The 23,137-nt window shown below is 36.9% G+C and overlaps 2 protein-coding genes across 2 annotated transcripts; both read right to left on the bottom strand.

Annotated features, from left to right (window-relative positions):
• Positions 1-6,624: 6,624 nt before the first annotated feature.
• On the bottom strand, positions 6,625-9,660 carry LOC113718448 (putative late blight resistance protein homolog R1A-3). The gene has a single exon (XM_027243353.1). It carries the CDS (start codon positions 9,658-9,660, stop codon positions 6,625-6,627), a length of 3,036 nt encoding a protein of 1,011 aa, XP_027099154.1.
• A 7,822-nt stretch (positions 9,661-17,482) lies between these two features.
• LOC113719324 (uncharacterized) lies at positions 17,483-21,428 on the bottom strand. The gene is made up of 5 exons (XM_027244536.2): positions 20,936-21,428; positions 20,543-20,731; positions 20,068-20,178; positions 19,076-19,554; positions 17,483-18,973 (listed from the first exon to the last, which is right to left on the bottom strand). The coding sequence occupies exons 1-5, from the start codon at positions 21,426-21,428 to the stop codon at positions 18,362-18,364; spliced, it is 1,884 nt and encodes a 627-aa protein (XP_027100337.1). The 3' UTR covers positions 17,483-18,361.
• Positions 21,429-23,137: the final 1,709 nt, after the last annotated feature.

Genomic DNA, 23,137 nt, shown 5'->3' with positions numbered 1-23,137 from the left:
CAAAAGTTAGGGTGACACAGTAGAATTAATGAAAGTGACTTAAAAATAATTACTTTAAACAGTGACAATTAATTCTTGTCACTAAATCCGAATCGGTAGAGTGACAGTGATGATATTAGAAGTTGTCACTATAGAGATCATTTTAGTGACAACTTTTTCAAGGTCGTCACTGAAGACTTAGTTGCTTTGAGGAATTATGACAACTTTCCTTGTCGTCACTAAACAACCACGTTTTGTGACGACTTTTGTCGTCACAAAAAAATGTTGTCACTAATGACCATATTTCTTGCAGTGTAGTTTGTGACGAAAATAATGGGTCGTCACTAAACATTTAGTTGCTTTGATACAATTGTGACAACTTTAGGTGTCGCGACTAAAGAAGCTCCTTTTGTGACGACTTATTGTCATCACTAATAACTTTTTTTTTAGTGATCAGTGACGACAACAAAAAGTCGTCCGTAAATAACTTAAATTAATATTTAAGTAACTATGACTAGTTTAATAAATCATCAAATTTTAAAAAAAAAATTAAATTAATATTGAGGCTCACAATTAAATAAAGTCATAGTTAATAAATCATCAAATTTAAAAAAAATAAATTAATATTGAGGCTCACAATTAAATAAATGCATTAGAGATGTTCAAGTTAGTGATGATACTTATGTTGTCACTAACTACACTATAGTTTTATTGACAAAAATTGGTCGTCAATAAACATAAACAGTGACAACAACGAAAAGTTGTCAAAGAAAGTGGTAGAATTACTGACAACTTTTATCAAGTCGTCACTATCGCAAAACTCGCGCCTTCCAAGTCCCATGGCGCGAAGTAGTTTTGTGACGACAATTAAAAGTTGTCACTGAAAACTGAGTTGCTTTGAGTCAATTGTGACAACCTTCAAAGTCGTGACTAAACAACCTCATTTTGTGACGACTTTTTGTCGTCACAAAGAAATGTTGTCACTAATGACCTTTTTTCTTGTAGTGAATTGAGGTCAATTGTAATGCTCCAGATACCTGAACTGACAGAATCTTATTACATTGCTAGTTTTCTAAGTGGATTGAGGGGGGAAATCAAATCTGCTGTAAAGATGCATAGGCCTCTTAGTCTGCAAGCTGCATTTGAAATGGCTAGATGGCAGGAACACCACCTGGAGCTACTACACAAGTCCAACAGAATTTCACTCAAAAGTGCCCCCCAGTCAAATTCTTATGGTTCTACCAAGGGAGTGCAGGATCCTGGAGTTAGGCAGACTGGTACTCTGTCCCCAGATTACAGTAGGAGATCCAACTCACAACAGGTTTTCAAGAGGATCTCCCCTACTGAATTTCAATACAGGAAGGACCATAACCTGTGTTTTAGATGTGGGGAAAAATTTAGTCCAGGGCATAACTGCAAAAGTAAGGGAATCCACATGTTGTTAGCAGACGATGGGGAAAAAGGTGAGGCAGATCAGATAGCAGAAGAGGAGGAAATTATTGAGTACAAGGGGAACCAGCCTGAACATGAGGTGGAGCTGACCTTGCATGCAATGTCAGGAGAATTATCATCTAGCATCATCAAAATGCTGGGGCAGTATAGAGGACGTCAACTGACCATCCTCCTTGATGGGGGCAGTACTAACTGCTTTATCAAGAGCTCTGTGGCTCAGATGTATCCAGAGATGGTGCAGGGGCATAGGCCTTTTATGGTTAAGATAGCTGATGGCAAGGAGTTGCATTGTGACCACTGGATTCCTGGGATGCAGTGGGATATGCAGGGCCACACCTTTACTCATGATGTGTTTGTCTTGGACCTGGAACCTTATGATTTGATATTGGGAGTGGATTGGATGAAATCCTACAGTCCTATCACTTTCGACTTCAAGAAATTACACCTGTCTTTTGAAAAGGAAGGTGAGCAGGTGGTGCTAAGAGGAGACTCCAGCACTGCCAACGTCAGGATGCAGCAAGGCTCATCAGCTCACAAGTATGTCAGGCATAAGATCAGGAGGGCTCTGTAGCAGTCTTGCATGGTGAAAATCCACAACTCACAGGTAATGTATGTACCAGATTCTCTCACTGAATTGTTGGCCAAATATGATGACATTTTTACAGAACCTAAAACTCTCCCTCCTAACAGATGCCATGACCACCATATTCCCCTTAAACCAGATGCCAAACCTTTCAAAATTCCCCCATACAGATACCCTCATTTTCAAAAAAATGAAATTGACAGGCAAGTGAAGGATATGCTAGCTTCTGGCCTTATACAAATTAGCCATAGCCCCTTTGCATCCCCTGCTCTATTAGTCAAAAAAAAGGATAGGAGTTGGAGACTTTGTATTGATTACAGGCAGCTAAACAATCTTACAATAAAAGATAAATTTCCAATTCCTATTATAGATGACCTGCTAGATGAATTACATGGAGCCAAGGTTTTTTCTAAGATTGACCTGCGATCAGGTTATCACCAAATCAGAATGAACTCTGATGACATTTCCAAAACTGCCTTCAGGACTCATTCTGGACTATATGAGTTTCTTGTAATGCCTTTTGGACTCACCAATGCACCCGCCACCTTTCAGGCACTAATGAATTCAGTTTTTGAACCTTACATCAGAAAATTTGTCCTTGTATTCTTTGATGACATCCTGATCTATAGTCCAGACCACAAAACTCACCTACACCACTTATCCATTATCTTAGAGACCTTGAGAAAACACTCCTTGTATGCAAAAATGTCAAAGTGTTCATTTGGCCAGAATCAGGTAGAATATCTGGGACATATAATTACCAGTGAAGGGGTGGCAACTGATCCATCCAAGGTAGAGGCTATGATGTCCTGGCCAACCCCTACCTATTTGAAGGGCCTCAGAGGATTTTTGGGCTTGACAGGGTATTACAGGAGGTTTGTTAAGGGGTATGGGGAAATTGCCAAACCTCTCACTGAGCTGCTGAAGAAGGATCAATTTGTATGGAGTACGACTGCAGAATCTGCATTCCAGCAGTTGAAAATGACCATGAGCAGGACACCAGTATTAGCTTTACCTGATTTTTCAAAACCATTTCTGTTGGAAACTGATGCGAGTCAGGTAGCTATTGGGGCAGTTTTGATGCTACAAGGGAGGCCTATAGCATACCACAGTCAAGCGTTGGGACAGAAAAATCAGACCAGATCCACTTATGAGAAGGAGCTGCTATCACTCATCACTGCAGTTCAAAAATGGAAACATTACTTGATAGGTAACCATTTCATTATAAAGACTGACCATGAGAACCTCAAATACTTGCTGGATCAGAAAATAAATACTTCCCTTCAGCAGAAATGGCTGGTTAAATTGATGGGAATGGATTATGAGATTCAGTATAAGAAGGGTAAGGACAATGTGGTTGCAGATGCATTGTCCAGAAGAGGTGAACAGGAGGGTCCAGCAGAAGCAACTGCACTTTCTCTCACTACCATTACGCCCCAATGGCTGTCCATGGTGGCTGAGAGCTACGCTGGTGATGATACAGCTAAAGAGGTACTGTTGAAGTTGGCTATGGGAACTGATGCACTGCCTGATTACTCTTATCACCAAGGGATTCTGAGGTTTAAAGGTAGGATATGGATAGGAGCAGGCACTGAGTTAAGACAAAAGTTAATCTCCTGCTTCCATGACTCTTGCTTGGGAGGGCATTCTGGAAATCATGGAACTTATCAGAGGATCAAGAGTTATGTATATTGGCCGGGGATGAAGAAGGAAGTGGAACAATATGTACAGAGTTGTGATATATGCAAAAGGAGTAAGATTGAAAATTGTTCTTATCCAGGACTACTGCAGCCACTAGCTATACCTGAGCAAGCTTGGCAGCAGATTTCTATGGATTTCATTGAGGGGTTACCTAAGTCGTTTGGTTGCAATGTCATCTATGTGGTAGTGGATAGGCTTACTAAATTTGCACATTTTATTCCTATGACCACACATTACACAGCTAAAAGTGTAGCAGAGGCATTCTTTGATCAAAATTTTAGGTTGCATGGATTACCCACACACATTGTCTCTGATAGGGACAGGGCTTTTACTAGCTTATTCTGGCAGGAACTTTTCAAAATATTGGGCACAGAGCTCAACCTCTCCTCTGCTTACCACCCTCAAACTGATGGGCAGACTGAGAGGGTTAATAGGTGTGTGGAGAACTATCTGAGAGGGGTATGCATGGATCAACCAGGGAAGTGGAGGAAATGGCTTCCTGCAGCTGATTGGTGGTATAACACCAACTATCATAGCAGCCTGCAAATGTCTCCTTTCCAGGCCTTGTATGGTTACAAACCTGTTCAGCTAAATCTGAGGCCTGATGACACATTAGTCGCTGCAGTGGAAGATTGGGCACAGGAGAGATTGGGGTGGAATGCCTTGCTCAGAGAAAACCTGCTAAAGGCTCAGAATAGAATGAAGCAGTTGGCTGATAAGGGGAGGAGTGACAGGGAATTCGAAGTGGGGGAGTGGGCTTATCTGAAGCTCCAGCCGTACAAACAAACTTCTGTGGCCGTGAGAAGGAATTTAAAACTGGCTGCCAAGTACTTTGGACCCTATCAGGTGGAGCAGAGAGTGGGAACTGTAGCCTATAGGCTGTAGCTACCTGCAGGATCTAACATCCATCTTGTCTTTCATGTTTCATTGCTTAAAAAGTCCACTAAGGAGGCTCCAGTTAGCACTACCTTACCTACCTTGAATGCAGATGGTGAGTTTGAGGTAGCGCCCTCAGCAGTATTGGATAGGAGAACTATTTCTAGGAAGAGTCAAGAGATTGATCAGGTGTTGGTGCAGTGGGAAAACATGGGACCTGAGGAGGCTACTTGGGAGGATCTGTCGTTCATTCATGCTCAATTTCCTGCCTTCACAATCAGTCAATCCTAGAGACTAGGATTGTTTTTAGGGGGAGGTATTGTTATGGCCATTATCAGTTCAGACTTCAGGTACAAGCGTCCAAGATGAGTCAGCAAGGAATTGTGCAGAGTAAATGGAATAACAGAGGAAGGGTCACGTGACTGAGCTTTGTTACAACAGAATTGGAAAGTTAGTTATTTGGCGGGAAAGTTAGTTAACCAATTGCAGATCAATTCTTGTACTGAAATCTGTATAAATAAGGGGTCTGTCTAACAGAGAAGTAGCTTGATTGTAATTCAGATCTTCTTCCTCAGTAATATCTCAGTCTTTCTCCTATTCTCTACTCTTCCTCTCCTTTCTACCCTATTCTGTGATCATCTCCTTATCTCCCTCAATCTCTTTCCTTTTCTCTGATTCTTACCATTCCACTCTGTGCGAGTCATTACAGAGTGGTTGAACTTTCGTCCACAATGGGGCCATGGATAATTACATAGTACCTAATCATCATAAATTAGTCAATTTTTTATGGCTGCTAACTGAATTTTTATAGATTTTTGAGGTTATAGTGCACATGTAACTTGAATATTTCCTTGTAAGACTATTTCATCTTGATGACATTTGCCTTGTAGGTTGAACTTAAACATCAATCCTAGTAATGAGAAAACACATGATCCTAAGGAATTAGGCCATGACTATATCTCAAGTTAAGGTTAATTTTGCCTATACGAGGTATTCAAATACTTAGTATATTCAAAGACAGTGGAAGTTAAATACATGGTAATGTAGAGGTGAATTTCTCTAAACTTGACTTAAAAAAAGATCAAATACCCATAAGTTGGTGAATTTACTCCTGATTTACTTTGATCCTGTCTATATATAATTTTTCAGATTTACCATGATCTTTTGGCAAAATATTCTTGTTATATTCTGTTTTACTGCACGTTAACTTTACATGTTTCAAGCAAATATCTAATTCTGTGCAATGATGCAAAATCCTTCCCATTATTCTCTTTTTTCTTTCTTTTTGTTATTTGTGAAGCAAGATATTTCCATAAGTAGTAGTTTTGTTATACCATCTATATGCAGTGATAGAGAAACAGGAGCCCATCTAGGTGCCAATTGCGCCTATATGTAATTGTTGAATTATTCTAAATTCTAGATTTTATGAAATAAAAAAGAACCAAAATATGATATGAGCAGATAACCACATTGGAAGTGAAAGATGAGATCTCCATCTCTAGCTATTTCACAACTAAAACAGTAAAGCCTGTACAGTAAGCATCAGCAATCATAAAACAAATGATCCATGTTTAAACTTCTTGATCATCCAACTCGCATGCATTAATAAATTTAAAAAATGAAGTACGGCAATCTTTTTAATCTGATCTGCATGCCATTTACATTTGTTCAAAAATTTAATATCATGATTCTTGATGCCTGCAGCAGAGCTTTTGCCTTCAATTAAGCTCTACCCGGATAACAACAAAAATGTGACCAGGGACAGTATTGGGCTCGGAGAAATCATATCACGGACTGATAGACTGCCTGTGATAAACTGTGAGCAAAAGCACCAGCTACAACCAGCAGTATAGATTGATAATGAGAAGCCAGGTAATAGTCAGATGAATCAGAATCACTTCTTATTGTAAGAAACACTATGAATCAGGTTACTACACATCTGGAAAAAGGAAAAAGACAAAAAATACAGCCAATACATAAGAGGCTTTGCATGATATATACATGTAACTAAATCTAGGAAACCCTCCAGATTCTTAAGAGTACTCTTGAAAATGCTGGTATATAAAGACCTTGAAATCATCATTACCGAAGCATCTCTGTGATTCTTGGATTTGCCTTGCTGATTCCACTGCTGATTCAGATGATTTGTACACCTCGATTTTCTGCAGTGTAGGGATCTCTCCCATCTCAAATGGAATAACCTCCAAATCTAGACATCCATTTATCACTAACCACTCAAGTCTAGGGAAATGACTGCTTGAGGAAATCCAGTTTTGAAGATCCAAATGCGAGAGTTTCAAGAACTTGAGGCTGCAAAATCCATCGTCGCTTGTTTCCCACAATGGTCCTCTGAAGAAATTGTCTTTTATCTTGAGAACCTCCAAGTTAGGTAGCTCCCCTATAATTGCCATTTCTTTCCAGTTCAAATGACTACCTATTAGTGTCATCTTCTTCAAACTTGGAGGGAACATCTTTGGATGAGGAATGCTTAGAGGCATCATGCCCAAAATTTGATATTCAAATTTCAGTGCCTCAAGCTGATTTAAACCAGAAAGATTGGGAAATGTAAAGGATTCATTTCTCTCAGATAATGTGAAATGAAATCCCAATTTTCTGAGGTTGGGAGTGCTTGCAAGCAAGTTTTCTACAGAATTTAAAGGACATAGTTGAGAAATGGTTTGCAACTTACCCAGTATGGGTGATAATGCCCTCCAAAATTGGTGAAGTACCAATTCCTGTGAAATTTGAAAATGTCTCAAGTTCACCATCTTCAGAATGTCAGTAGTTAAGGTAACTCTGCCTCCTTTATCTCCATCAAGGATGAAAGTCTCAAGCCTCCAGAGTTCAAATATTGATGGTGGTAACTTCTCAATGCGGTCAACCCGAAGTGCCAAGTACTTCAAATGAAGTAACCGTGCTACCATCTCAGGAAATGATTTTAGATTGATATGCCTCATATCCAGTGTTTTGAGAAGTTTGTATACTGGCAATGTATCTTTGTTAAATACTTTGCCTTGATTGACAAAATGAGAATTATGGAAGTGGAAATATTGACAATCAGAAAAAGTACGAAGACTGTGAGCATCATTTTGTCTACACTTGCAAATGGGCTGCAGAAACTTCTTTTCCTTACCCCTCCTGTGGCATAAATCTCTCAACAGATCATGCATACGACAAGACTTTATTCCACCATCAGGTCTTTTCTTTGCAGCTATGAGAAGGCTCCTGCTGATGAGATCTATCAGATGATCCTCTGCCGTATCTTCCAACTTCTTATTCTTTTTGCCTTCTTCAGGTAACACATCCTCCAACTGCTGTTCATCAGTGTGCTGAATAAACCCTTCAGCAATCCAAGACCTTATCAGCCTCTTCACAGGGATTTCATAATCTTCAGGGAATGATCCAGCATAAAGAAAACAAGATTTCAGTGAAGACGGCAAGTGTTCGTAACTCAATGCTAGTATATCCATGATATTCTCTGGGCCATTACTAATAGCAGATCCTATATTTTGAGCAACCTGTCTCCACCATTCTTGTGTCTTGACCTCCTTCACAAGAAGTCCACCGATAACAACAATTGCAAGAGGCAGGCCCTTACAGTCTGCAACGATTTGATTCCCTATTTCAACCAACTCAGCAGGGAAGCTCTTATCAGGAAATACCTTCTGCTTGAAAAGGTCCCAACTTTCATCACGAGTTAAAAACCTCAAACGGTGAGGGGGACTACTACTAATTCTAACTTTTGAAGCCACATCCTCATTTCGAGTAGTCATCAAAATTCTGCTACAATTGTCATCCTCTGGAAAACATACCTTTATCTCATTCCACACTTCAATGTCCCAAATGTCATCTACCACAATCAAATATCTGTTTCCCTTTAGGCACTTATACAACTTCTCTCCCATGTGCTCATCACTCATGGAAAATATTGGATCACTTTCATTCAAGATGGAACTTAAAATATTAGAGAATAACTCTCTTTTTTCACAGAACTGAGAAACCGATGTCCATGCACGCAAATGAAAATGATTAACAACAGCTGGATCATCGTACAATCTACGTGCCAAAGTTGTCTTACCGATTCCTCCCATCCCAGTGATGCAAATCACTTCCAATTGTTTTCTCCCACCAATAAGCTTGTGTAGCAGTTCTCTTGCCTCCTCATGAAGTCCAACCACTATCTTTTCCTTTATAAAAGAACTGGGATTGTGTATCAATGAAATTTTGACAGAAGGCTTTCCAGCTTTATCAGGTGCATCATTGCCGTTGAAAGTAACCAAAACCTTTTGCTTCACAGACTTGATCTTCTTCAACAAAGGACCAATCTTCCGATAATATTGGTGGAAGGGCATCACGGAATTGAAAACCAAAGGGAATAGAATGAAAAAAAACTGAAGCGTAATAAACAAAAGAGCATGCAGAAGGTAATAACCAGAATTCTGAGGGAAATTTATAAAAGATTGGAGGAAGCCCATCCCAGCATTCTGAAGGAATTTTCTAGAATAGTGGAGGAAGACTGTCCCAGCATACTGAATCAAATTTCTATCAATACATTTGAAAAAAAAGATGAATAGATAGAAAGAAGCCAGCAGATGGAAGGCGGTCCTAATTCTAGAATATTGGAGGATGCCCATCCCAGAAAACTCAGCCAAATTTCTGAATATACATATGAGAAAAGAGCCCGAAGCCAACCGAAGGACGTAGACCTCTTTTAAAAATCTGAAGTAAAAATAGCCAAAGATGCCATCATTTTTTATGGTTCCATATCTATAGTGTATATAAGAGTAAACCCCATCTAATAGTTGATCAACCAAAGAAGTAATCTCATTGAGCAAACCTGCAACAATTGGATGGTCACCAACGGAATTTTCTTGAACCCTTTCCAGGAAAGACATCAGGAATGTAAGATCTTTGCGAAGGGATATCATTTTCGTTTTGTTAAAACCAAAAAATTGATCAATGGATCTTTGGTCTTGCATCAGCCAATTCAGGTCGTCCTGTAGGAATTCGATTATCCTACGAGCTTTAACAACTTTAAGATCAAACTGGTCATTCCCTGTGTTTGACATTGTTGCAAGCAAAGTTTTGGTAGCAGGATAGAGAAAAAAAAAATTGTTGGTATAATTGTCAAATTGTCCTGGACCGACCTCCTATCCGGTACATATTATATAACCAATTTTGCTCAACAGCCCTTGTAATTGTTTATTGACCAAGGTTAACTGAGATTGGTCCCTCAAGTTTCATCATCTAAAGGCATATTTAATTTCATCTAGTAGAAGATAAACCAGCCAGCTGACTCCTGGGCCACACGCACCATCATCTCAAAACTAAGTATGCTAAAAAAAAAAAAACTTTTTTACTCAGATTGATCGGTGAATAAAAATAATTGAGTCATGAAAAGTTCCCCAGTTTTTTGAATAAAATTATAAAATTCTAATTCAGCTAGTAAAAACGTTTTTTTTTCTTTTTTTTTTTTCAGTTTAGCATCTGTAATATATAAAAATTACAACAATACAATTATACTATTGGACTATTTGGGAGAGTAGGTAAATTGGTATAATTAAACATATATATATATATATATATATATATATATATATATATATATATATATATATATTTGTAGATTTAGTCAATGGAGAAGCTTTTGAATTTAAAAAGATTATCAGTGCAAATAATTAAACTTACTTAGCTGGCATGAATGAAGTTAATGAAAAAGAATAAATTGTTTTATCTCGTAAATAGAAGGTTGCAACAATAATTATAGCTTTTTCGTTTTTAATCAATCTTTGCTTCCAATTGGGTTACTCTTCCAAATTTTCAGCATTGAATATCACCTCCCAATTGTGATAACAACTGCGGGGTTTCAAAAGGGCAAAAGAGGCCGCCATGGTTGGATAATCTTAAACTCTGCAACGCGTTGCAGAACTAGATTTAAAGTATATAATATGTTAGCGTGAACCAATTTCAGCTTTTGCCTGTGGCTCTCGTTCAAAGATAAGTTTCGGTTCCTTCTTTGGATGTGACGTTCAACAAGAATTAAAGCTTTTTTTATCCTTGTTTTCATTTGGGCTATTCTTCCAAACTTTCGGTATTGAATGTCACCTCCCAATTGTGATAACAACTGCGGGGTTTTAAAGCAGAAAAAAGGAAGTTTCCTCTATGGCTGGATAATCTTAAATTCTGTGTTGCTCAACTAGAGTTAAGTCTAGTAGAGTTAAGTATACAATATGCTGGCGTAAACCAACTTCAGCCTTTGACTGTGGATCTTGTTCAAAGACAATTAATGTTTTGAAACTCGGATCATTAATTGAACCAATGAGGTGTTTGAATCACGATTCAATCACTGGGACTGATTCAACTCCAACTCAATGAATTTTTTTAAAAATAGATTATATAAATATATGTGCACAAAATAAGATATCCAATGAACTAATTCAAGACTTCATCAAATAAAAAGTTTAATATTTTTAAAGAACTTGGACTTTCACAAATCAACTTTTTAAATGATAAGTTCAAAAAAATAAATTTTATCTCAGTTGTAAAAAATAATCTTAAATCCTACCCAAAAAATACCACAATATTCTGAAATTAAACAAAATTCACGTCGTTAGGAATTTGACACTTTGACTTTAAACTTTAAACTATGTTTTTGTGACTTACAGATTGCAAATTTATTAAATTAAAAGAAAAAAAGAAACTTGGAGCTTGGAGAAAGTAAGAAAATTGGAGAGTAGAGATGAAAACTTGATAAGAGGGTAAGTGGATATGGCACTTAGTGATTAGCCTTTAAGATTGAGGAGAACCCATTCTTTTTTTCTTCTTTTTCAATTTAATGGACGAAAAAAAAAAAAGTTAGTTCAATGGTATGAACCATTTCATACGGTTCTCACTGGTTTTAATTTCAATCAACTAAAAATATGAATCGGAGCCGATTTATAGTCTGAACAGTCAAACCACAGACCGTGGATTGCAAACCGGCCGGTCCAGCCATGGTTTCAAAATTCAAATATAAGTTTTGGTTCCTTCTTTGGATGTGACTAGGGGTGCAAACGAGCCGAGGTCGAGTCGAGTTTTGGCTAATCGAGTCAAACTCGAGTTAATTTTGTGAAGCTCGAACTTGAGCTCGAGCTCGACGAGCTCAAAATATCAAGCTCGAGCTCGAGCTTAAAAAATAAAAAAAATAATTATTATTATTTTATTTTTAAAAAATAAAAAATAAATATTTATTTTTAAAAATGAATAAAACAATAATTTTTTTAACAAATAATAAAATATTAGGGATATATATGTAATTTTACTATTAAAATAAAAAATAAAAAATATATATATAATTGACAACGAATTTAATGTTTTTGAGCTCGAGATCGACTTAATTGCCTCGAGCTCGAGTCGAGCTCGTATTCGAGCCGCTCGCAATCGACTCGCGAGTGGCTCGATTCGCGAAACACCCCTAGATGTGACGTTGGACTGGGCCATATTGTTGCGTATGTGAAAAAGAAAGATGTTCCAATTGTTTTGCTATTCAACCGACCAAGCTTAGTAGTTTTGTGCAAGTGAAATAGACTTTCCTGAGGGAGGGGAGGAGATGGCTTCTTCTCTGATGTAACCAACCAAGGCTGGGGCGGAAACGTTATCAATTTCAACATCATCGTCGATTCCTGAACAACAGCTCCAGTCTCTCCCATGTCAGAATGTGACCAATGGAGGACCTCTTCATGTCCTGAACTTTATTCATGTCCGATCTCAATGCATCACCATCTCCCTTGATTCGAACTACGCTAACTGAACTCTCGGAACTACTTTTTTTGAGGGAGGTTAATTAAAGAGAAAAGGGTCAAGGAGAGGATCCAATTCCAATTGTCCAGCATTGCACAAGCCCAAGCAAACTCAATATAAGGGGTAAATTGCTAATAAAGTTCATGTAGTGTTGCATATTGCCAGCGACTTTTCTAACATTTCAAAATATCCACGTAATTTCTCTATAATTTGGTATAAAGTAAAAAATTGGATGTAAAGCAACTCACTCTCCAAAATCACAGATCATGAATTTATAGCATCCACTTAACCACTATTGTTTTGCATAAATAGTCACTTAACCTCCTGCAATTTTCCTTATATCCATATTTCCGTTATAGTTTTTTTTTTTAAATTCTTTTTCCTAGCCGAGGATGGATGAAATTTGAGCAACGAGGTGAAGAAAGGGAGATTAGCTTATGGTTTGATGTTAAAACAGAAACACGTGTTATGAAATTTTAATATCCACTTAACCCCCTATCGTTTCACATAAATATTCACCTAGCTCCCCATAATTTTGCATATATTTGTATTCCCCTTGTGGATTTATGGAACCTCTTTTTTTAGTACTTAAGTAAATGTTTTGTTGACATTTCAACTAACAACATTACAAAGGCTACTTTCTAGTTAAGCTTTCACTTTGTCTAAAACTGCAGGAGGTTGTATAGATATTTAAAAATGGTAGGAGAGTTATGTGATAACATTGCATACCTCAGAAAGATTGTAAAGCTAGGTATCCGGACTTGTTGCATGCGTGCTGCTAGGTTGTAAGGAAAATTACTGGTGCTGTTTCTTTCTGGAATTCTTTCACGTTTCATGTGGCTTTGTACTCAATGTAATTCACTAAATCAACTTCAAATTCAGTCGTGATTTTTTTTTTTTTAGTTAATCGAATGTAACAATCTAATTTAAGAGTCCTATGGTTTCTTTTTTCTCGACTTTTCTGGTGGAAGTAATTTTCATCCCTTGAAATGGAACTTTTCATCCAAGATTTTTTCTAACAAAATTTTTTAAGGGCAAATTCCACTTTACCCCCTGTGATTTAGCATTTTTTACATAACCCCATATGGTTTCAAAAGCTATACATAACCCCCTTATGATTTGGATTAAAATGTCAAAGTGACGGGAATGATCATTCATAATGGCATCACCTAAAATGTCAAAAATAGCCTTATGTAAAGTTGAAATTTATGTATTAACCAAGGGGGGTTATGTGTATATTTTGAAAATCATAAGAGAGTTATATGGTAAAATATAAAAATCATACCGGGTTAATGTGTCATGTATTTATAAGGGTAATTTCGACATTTTTAGAAGTTCCATTACGAGTGACTATTTCCGTTACTTTCACACTTTAATCTAAACCATGAGGGGTTATGTATAACTTTTGAAACTATAGAGGGGTTATATAAAAAAGGGCAAATCACAGGGGGTAAAATATAATTTACCCATTTTTTAAGCAAAGGAGGGGTAAGATTTAAGTAGGGTGGGAGTAAAGAGATTTGAATCCAAAATTTCTAAATCCTAATGTTGCAATCTCACTAGACCAAGACCTCCTTAGCATCTAAGAGTTTGTTTTGTCTTAATGCTACTTCTTGCAGATAATTGGTGGCGGAAAGAAAAAAGACACAGAACGTTCAAAGTTCAAGCTACCAACTTGCTAACAAATCAAGTTCTAAAGGCACAATACGTAAGAATAAATACAAAACTTAAGAGTCTTCAAAGTTTATAAAGTTGTAATACGTAATAAAGTCTTCTAAGTATAAACCAATTTTCAATATTTAAAGCAAAAAAATTCTCAATATTTAAAGGTTTAAAAAAAAGTCTAATATTGTCATACACAATAAAACAAAAAACTTATAAGTTTCTAAATTTTCAAATTTAAAATTTTAAACTAAACTTGCAAGCCCGTGCAACCATGCATTTTACATACCTTCATTTCTCTCTTTATTTTTTGGATTTGTCAAAGAAAAGCAAGAACTTATCACCAAAAAATGATTAAAAAAATAGCAAGAACTAGGATGATTTAGTAATGTTAAATTACTATAGGGTTAGCAAGTCAATCTACAGGTTAAGTCAACCCAACCCATTACATTTGTGCAGTTAACAGGTTGACCAAACAATAGCTCATATAAATCCAAGTCATGTTAAACTTGTTAGTTACGAATCATGTGAAACTTGTTAATTTTGAGTCATGTTTGATTTGTGTTGTCATGTTGTACTAAAAATTATCACCCCTACCTAATCACTACTTGGAAACCTCTTTTGAATTACTGCAGACATACATTGGAGATACCTCAAAGCAGAAAAGTTAGCAAAACACAAAAACGTGCGTTTTTTTTTTGGGTAAATGACTATTTAGACCATATAGTTCATATATTGCCCTAGTTCTTAAATCCAAAACAGCTATCAACATCATAAAGTGACCAATATAGTACGCTAGCAGTTCAACTATGGGTCCGATTGGTTGAACCAGTAGATACCATAATATAATAAAACAATATACATAAGCTATTACAAATGTTTTAAAATAGGGCAAATTACATTTTACCCCCCTGTAATTTAGTATTTTTTTACATAACCCCCATATGATTTTAAAATCTATACATAACCTCCTCATGGTTTGGATTAAAATGTCAAAGTGACGAAAATAGTCACTCGTAATGGAACTTCTAAAAATGTCGAAATTACCCTTATAAATACATGACACATTAACCCATATGATTTTTATATTTTACTAAATAACCCCCTTATGGTTTAATACTTTACCATATAACCCCCTTATGGTTTTCAAAATATATACATAAACCCCCCTGGTTAATAAACTTTACATAAGGGTATTTTTGATATTTTAGATGATTTCGTTACGAATGGTCATTCCCATTACTTTGACACTTTAATCCAAACCATAAGGGGGTTATGTATAGCTTTTGAAACTATATGAGGATTTTGTAAAAAAAGTTAAATCACAGGGGGGTAAAGTGGAATTTGCCCTTTAAAATATTAAAATTTTCCGTTAAACACCAAAAAGCCTTGTGTTTTTGTAGTTGCTACTTGCTTTATTAGCTCCAGCATACCATTTAGGGAAGAGGTTGCACATTCAAACTTTCTAGCCCAATATTGTGAGCTTTTTTAAATATTGACAGAAATTTTGATTTTCACTCGTTAAATTTGCGAGTAGAACACTGTTAAGCTCAACAGGTTTTTCCAAATCTAGTGGATTGGCCAACTTGATTGGTTGGACTATTGAATAGGACTAAGTTGAAACTATATCTATTCTCATACGATCACTTTAACGTTTTAAAATATCGACATAATTTTCCTTTACTTTTTATATAAAGTGAAAAGTAACTCTAGTTAATTGACCCAGATACACTCTTGAAACATATGTACTTAAACTATAACATCCTCTTAATCTAACTGTTATTCTCATGTGTCTACATAATTCTTTTATGGTATGGCTTGGTGCAATGTGGTCAACCTCCTATTATATGTTTAGTATTTAAGGATAATACTGAAATATCAAATAACGGACATTATAAATGCTATTTTCCATCCAGTTTTCACTTTACTTAAAATTACTAGGGTTCATGTGGACATTTTAAACTTTAGGAAAGTCTTGTAGTAATAGACAAAACCACATAGAGATATGTAGTAATTTACCCTTTCTTGATGAAAAAACCGTGTCTTTTTTATTACAAAAAGTGGACTGATATTCTTTATGAATAATCAACTGGGAGTTCATTTGACTACAGAACCTCCTTTTCAAAGCCAATGCATTCAAAGTCTACCTGAACTTTTAAATTGAATTAATGGGATGATTATTTTTTGAGTCAGGGAAGGAATGGTTGATGGTTGTGATTTACTTAATTTGAGATTTTAAGGCTTAGATTATTTAGTTTACACCTTCATCATGGAGGTGGAATGAATTGATGAAATAAGCTGCTGGCTGATAATTGTGTATTAGATGGTGTAAATTATTCGTGTTCAAACTTCAATCTTAACCCAGCTAATACACGAACAATTGAGTGGGGGGAGCTACTGCGTAGATTAGAATTTGGTGCTTCAGACTACCATGGAATCCAAAACAAAAAGAAAAACCATGTTCTATCTGGTGCCTTCTGTCGTAATATATAGAAAAACTCGAGCTTCTTTTGACTTTGTTGTCTTCCACTTTAATTCCTGTCCTTTTTGTTCTGCATACAGATCAATCACTAAGCCGCTGGAGTGTGATCAGATGGGCCGGACTGCTTCTTCTAGCTCAACATTTGTTTATGATCCCTATGCTTCTGCAACTGAAAAGGTGGCGCAGCGCTTGAACATGATGGAGAAGTAATTTGAGAACAAGGAACTCCATTTTTCCTTCCTTCCTTCCTTCCTTCCTTCCGGAGCAACCCGTAACAGTGAATAACACTGAATAATAGTATATAGGAATAGGTAAGTGGGCGAATTTTGATATGGCCCTCGAAAGTGTCAATTGAGCCCTCGAAAATTATTACATCTCAATTAAGCCCTTCATACCTAGAATTACATTCCAAACCATTCTTTTGGTCAACTCAAGTCAAGTGATTAAAATTTTAGTGGGCTTGAGAGATAAATGAAAATTTATCAAACTGTTAGGGACTTTGAAGCAATTAACATCTTGGCTGAACAAGGGAAAAAAAATTACGAAAAAAAGTGTCAATTACTAAATGCTCCTGCTACTTTACTTCTAAGCTCCTACTCTTCCAATCTCTATTCACCAACTTCAAAAACTGATTAATAAAAAAAAAAAAAAACTCAATAATCTCAATCTTGAAAATCTTAATTAGTTTAATTTTTTTTAAGCTGCACCTATTATCATCAACTCATCTCTTAGAGCTCAACGAAACGTTAATCATGTAACTTGAGTTGACCAAAGGGCTGGTTTGGAACATAGTTCTGTGTTTGAAGGGCTTAATTGAGATGCAATCACTTTCAAGTACGTGCTTACTCGACACCTTGGTCAGCTTTGGAGGGCCAAATCGAAATTCACCCTAAACTAAATAAGTAGATGACAAGCAAAAGTTCTTTACAAACTTAGCACAAACTTTTCCAGTGTGCATCCAATTGACATGAATAAACAAGGCCCGTGCTTAAGGGTCTTGCCCTCTATAAGAAAGTGAATAACGAATCACATAATACTTGGTCGAACATCAGATATGATGTGTCCAGGAACACAAGGGCCATCATAACGTAAGAAAGTAAGAGCACCAGAAGGATTTGGAAGCTGCTAACCGCAACTGTCTCCACTATATATGCTTGGCCACATGCCAGGATTGTGGAGCCCGTGGAGAAGATGATGGAAATTGTGGTGACTACACACTTTAAGGGCAGGGCAGCATAAAAATCCTCAGTTTCAAATTGCAAAAACATAATCCCAATCAGAGTACCCATGGCAAACAGAGGGGAGAACAGCCCTCCAGCTAAGTAGTACATCAACAAGCCGAATTCCCAATGCCCGGTCTTGAGATAAACGGGGTCTCCATTGTCTTGATCGAAACCTCCAGGTACAGTAAAAAATGCAGCGAAGTTTATGGTACCAATGAGGACAGACACAATCAACACACTGTTGATTGCTAGGTTGAGTAAATGGTCAGTTTACAAATGGCAGAACTAAAGGCGTCATTACTTTGCGGTGGTGTGAGAGGAAACAACACCTACCAGCAGTTGAATGTTAAAAGTAATTTGCTAGGCCTTGAAGAAGTCTGCTATGAACCTTTCATTCACAAAATTTTGCCTCGAAAAATTTCACCTACGCCAGGTCATAATCAATTATGTGCTGAGTATTGATTTGAGAAAAGGTCAACTAACAGGCTTTTCTGATTTCATTGTTTAAACAATGAGAACGGATGACACCTAAATTAATACTGATGACGAGCAAAAGTTCTTCACAAACTTGCTCAAAACTTTTTCAGTCTGCACGAAATTGACATGAATAAGCAAGGGCAATGCTTAAAATTCTAGCCCTCTATAACAAAGGCAATAACGAATTAGGTGATACACATAGTCGAATATCACGTATGATGTTTCCATGAGCACAACGGCCAGGAGACCATAGATAAAGAAGAACACCACAAGGGGTGTGAAGTCGGTAATCACAACTTTCTGCACTATTAATGCTTGGCAACATGCTACGATTGTGAAGACCGCCGAGTAGAAGATGGAAATCATGTCCGTCACATAGTAGAAGGGCAGGGAAACATAAAAATCATCAGTTTCAAATCGCATAAAGATAATCACAAGCAGAGTCCCCATGGTGAACAGAGCGCAGAACAGTCCTCCAAATAAGTAGAACATCAACAAGCCGAATTCCCAGTGCCGGTTCTTGAGAAAAATGGCCTCTCCAGTCGTTTGATCGAAACCTCCAGGTACAGTAAAAATTGCAGCAAAGTTTATGGTACCAATGAGGGTAGACACAATCAACACAGCGTTGGCCAATTCTCTCACAGTTTTCTCAGCACTTTCACGTAGGCTTGCATGTTTCGTCTCGAATACTTGTTTTGCTGTCTTCCCATCAGAATTTTGTAGTTCCCAGAGATATGGATAACAGTCATATTGAACCCGCTGTTGAGCCAAAGATCAATCATAAGTTGCAAATAGTCCGGAAAAAAAAATAAAACAATATACAACAGGCAATGCAATACTGGTATTAATTTAATTTGGTACCTTAAACCAGAGGACTTCCCACATCATTTGCTGAAAAACTCCAGGGGGAGTGCTGGGAGGGGATTCCAGGCGTGCTGCGAGATGTATAATGCTATTTCCTTCGTGATCAATAGCACTTAGCATCATGTCCATGTTAGCACCACTAGTCATCAAGTAGTCGTACAAGAACCATTTTTTCTCCTCCACTGCAATTTGCAGTATATTCCTTCCTTTTCCATCGAAGGTATATGCAGCTTCAGGGTTGACACGGAGGATTTCCTGAACTACCTCAATGATGCCCAGTCTCGTTGCTTGTATTAGTGGATCTGGCATCCTATTTTTCTTTTCTGATGATATCCCAAACTGGCTGCCTGCAAGATCTTTGCTCCCTGTATGCACATAGTGGCTCCAATCTTCTCTTCTGATTAACCTTTCTGCAAGCATTAGTGCAACTGCATGGCTTTGCTTTGCATCATCAATTTCTTTAAGCCAAGGAAAACCTAGGGAGCAAATACATCAAATTGGATAAACCATTAATGAGTAACTCCATTAATGAGTACTTCAAGATCCATTACATGTCCTAGGCTTTTTGTTATTCTTAGCATCTATTATTTTGGCACAAATCTATTCGGTTCTTAAAAAGAAACAGTTTGAGGAGGTTCAATTGGCTGAAATGAATTTCTAGAGTTGCAATTGCTTGTTTATACATTTTTTCTACAGCTCGCGAACGAATAAAAGATATGTGAAATAAAAGGAAATTGAAGAGAGCATGCAGGCCCAGCTTAATACCACTTGAAAACTAAATTCTTACATGGGTTAGGCATGATAAAGAAACTAATTTACTCAAAGGAAATAAGACGTTCTTGTAACTGCGAAGGTAGGCTAGACAAGACTATGCTTCAACTCTCAAAAGAAGAGTTTGGGAAAACAAAATTTTATCAACATATTCTATCATCACTAGCATGAGTGCTTATGAATGGAACCTGAATTGCTTTATCAAGAAGATGCTTTACCCAAGATATAATTGACAGAAGAGGATCTGTCCAATTTATGAATGGAAGCTGAATTGCTTGGTTCTTCTGCACTGTTGACAGGTTGCGATTCCTTGTTCAAGACCGGAATACCTGCCAGCAACACAACGAACTCATAGTATCACTCTTTCAAAATTTTGAGGGCATCCTCAAAAAAACCAGCTGGCAGATAAAATGGTAGTTCAAATTGCTTCTCCATGGATCCCAAAACCATTAAACACTAAATTAGATGATTTTTAGCAAGGTCTCCAGGCTAAGCACAAATTCATGTCACCTGAACATACTACAAGAGGGGAATAATCATATGCTTGATAGGATCTGCATTGACTTCAAAACCATATCACATTCAGCCCAATGATTATTGTCAATTTGCCTAATCAGCTATGCGGGTAGAGTACTCAAGTACTTGAAAAGAACTATGTTGCAACTTCCATGTGGGTAACAATACAGCACTTACACCAATAGATTATAGCTCGGAGTATATGCAGAGGAATGAGGGACTTCCTGCCAAGATCGTTGAGCGTGTAGGCAGAAACACTCCTGAAGGACTCTGGTTTTGCAGCCAAAAGATGTAAAGCAGTTTTTCCTTTTTCATTACGTTTGCCAGCAAGATCAGGATACGACTCCAATATGCCAATTGCCAAACCTGTTTGATACAATAGAGCGAAAACTTGAAAAGGACTAACATTTAATGCAACAACATTGCACATCATATTCCACCAGCATAGACCTAGACAAAAGATAAGATAGCATAATCTGATAAACTGAACAAGCATAGAGTTCAAATTCAGCAACAAACTTGATTACTTTTGCAGAGACAATCAAAATTTTACTTGATACAGAAGCTTACTGTAATATCCTCCAATTACAGCAGCATGAAGGATTGTGCATCCATCATTCCTCCTCATCATGCAATCACTGATGTACTTTTCCAGAAGTGAGAAAACTTCCTTTTTCCCACATGCAGCAGCCACAAAAAGAGGGGTTTCACCCAGTTTGTTTCTCTCACACACTAAATCCTTTTCTGTCCTTAACATGAACTCTGCAACATCCTTGTGGCCAAATCTTGCAGCTCCATGCAATGCAGTGTCGCCATTGACATTCTTTGCCTTCAGATTTTCACTGGTCACAAGACCATCCTGGAGAAGTAATCTGAAGGCATCCACATTTCCGTAAATGGCCAGAAAATGGAGAACAGTATCACCACATTTATCAAGTGGTTTCACACCTTCTTCCCTCCAGAAACTGCGAAAGGTTTCTACTGACTGTTTTTTTCCCTCTAAGACTGCTCTATAAGCAGCAGATCGGTTGCTCCTATCCTCGTTGATTCTTGAGCTTGCCATTTTTTGAAGGCACAGAAAAAAATTCTTATGAGATTTCTGTATCAAGTAAATCATCCATATATATACATATATATATATATATATATATATATATTTTGTCGATATGATACCTTCCTACACTTTGGGAAGAGAGAGGGTCTGAAGAAGTTCTAGGATAATTCGAAGGGGACTGAACCACCACCGGACCAGACAGGTGTACTACGCACCCGCCTAGATTTTTTAAGCACAAATTTGTGGTTAAGATGATGCAAAATTGGTGGGAGACAAGATTTGAATCTTTACCTCCTACCTACTAAATTTTAATGCATTGGTAGTGGTTACCAGCCCAAAGGCTGGTGGTTATATATAGCATCCATATACAGCATTTGGCGGCTGGTGGTTATAAATAGCATCCATATATAGCATTTGGCATGTCGCATACACGAAATTCTGATTCTTCAGAATTTCGTGTATGCGAAATGCCAAAGTGATAATGTACCACTCAACAAAAGAAAAGTTTGAAGGAAATGACAAGCAAGGAAATGACAAGCAAGGAATTGCTCTAGTGCCAAACACTAAAATGATTACCACGAACACTAAAAAGATTACCACGATTTGGAAGAATCCTATAAAAGCTTGAACATTGGCCCCTCCAAAATGTGATAATGGAAGCTCTTAGTCTCAGACCGCACCAACTGCCAAGCCTGCTTTTACTGTATTGACGTTCAAACACAAGGAAAGAACAATGCCAAGAATAAACTTAAATTGTGCCCACCCACTCCCCCTCCTCCTCCTCCTCCTCCTCCGACTAAAGTTTGGTGTCATATTTTTGTTGCATTTTTACCCATTGATTAACGATCAACACTAACGATTGAGCAAAAAAGATACTAATGACTTCAAAATAATAATTAGTGGACAATATTCATTTTTTTTATTTCGGGATGATGTTCGTACTCCTTACAAATGGAATCCAACCACTTCAGAAAATCACATGCTCTTGAAATATATTTTATAATCTAAAATCAAATCATTTCATACATAAAAAAGTCATAAAATAATTAGCAAAAAAAGAATACCATCCAAGTTTTACAACAAAATTTTCGATTGAAATTCAAATTTTCATGATACGTGCAAAAGAGATTTCTTACCAAAAGTTGTGTCGTACCTCCATTTATTGATTTCACAATTTTAGAAAGAATATGTTTAACAATAGCAAAGTTTTGAATTTACTTAATATGATTAGGTTTTTTTTTTTGGGAACTCAATTCTTGATTTTCTAAAACAAATGAATATCATTAGAAATGGGTGACATGAAAAAGTTGGGTAGGAAAAGAAGAATAGAGGAAAATGGAGATAAGGTAAAATTTAAACTTTATAGAGTTTATCTGTAAAAGCTAGTGTGACTTAATAACAGGAGGCAAAGTGCAACAAAAATATTGCCAGGGAGGAAAAAGTCCAAAAAGGCGCCAATGAAAGAGTAAACTTACAAGAGGTGCAAGTAACTTTAATGGCGCAATAGTTTGTTACGTAAAACGAGTTTCGACACTTTCACTATTAAATTAACTCATGTTATCATCCAAATCTTTTTTTTTTTTTTTAAGTTTTTTTTAGTAGGGAAGAGTGAAATCCAAAAAGCAGGGAGCCAAAACCTTCAAGTTAATTAACTGCAAAGAATGAATGCAGTTCATACTATATTTAAAAGATAAAATTATGCTCCTATATTTAAAAGG

This window comes from Coffea arabica, chromosome 11c (assembly GCF_036785885.1).
Source record: "Coffea arabica cultivar ET-39 chromosome 11c, Coffea Arabica ET-39 HiFi, whole genome shotgun sequence".
NCBI lineage: Eukaryota > Viridiplantae > Streptophyta > Magnoliopsida > Gentianales > Rubiaceae > Coffea > Coffea arabica.
The sequence above is the reverse complement of the archived record's forward strand: the minus strand, read 5'-3'. Positions and strand labels throughout refer to the sequence as shown.

What these genes read in the sequence shown, in the direction of transcription:
- LOC113718448 (XM_027243353.1), bottom strand. Translation starts at nt 9,660, where the DNA reads ATGTCAAACACAGGGAATGACCAGTTTGATCTTAAAGTTGTTAAAGCT.
- LOC113719324 (XM_027244536.2), bottom strand. Translation starts at nt 21,428, where the DNA reads ATGGCAAGCTCAAGAATCAACGAGGATAGGAGCAACCGATCTGCTGCT. An exon ending in TGTAATTGGAGGATATTACA is followed by an intron (nt 20,732 to 20,935) that starts GTAAGCTTCTGT and finishes TGTATCAAACAG; the next exon opens with GTTTGGCAATTGGCATATTG. An exon ending in GGGAAGTCCTCTGGTTTAAG is followed by an intron (nt 18,974 to 19,075) that starts GTACCAAATTAA and finishes TTGGCTCAACAG; the next exon opens with CGGGTTCAATATGACTGTTA.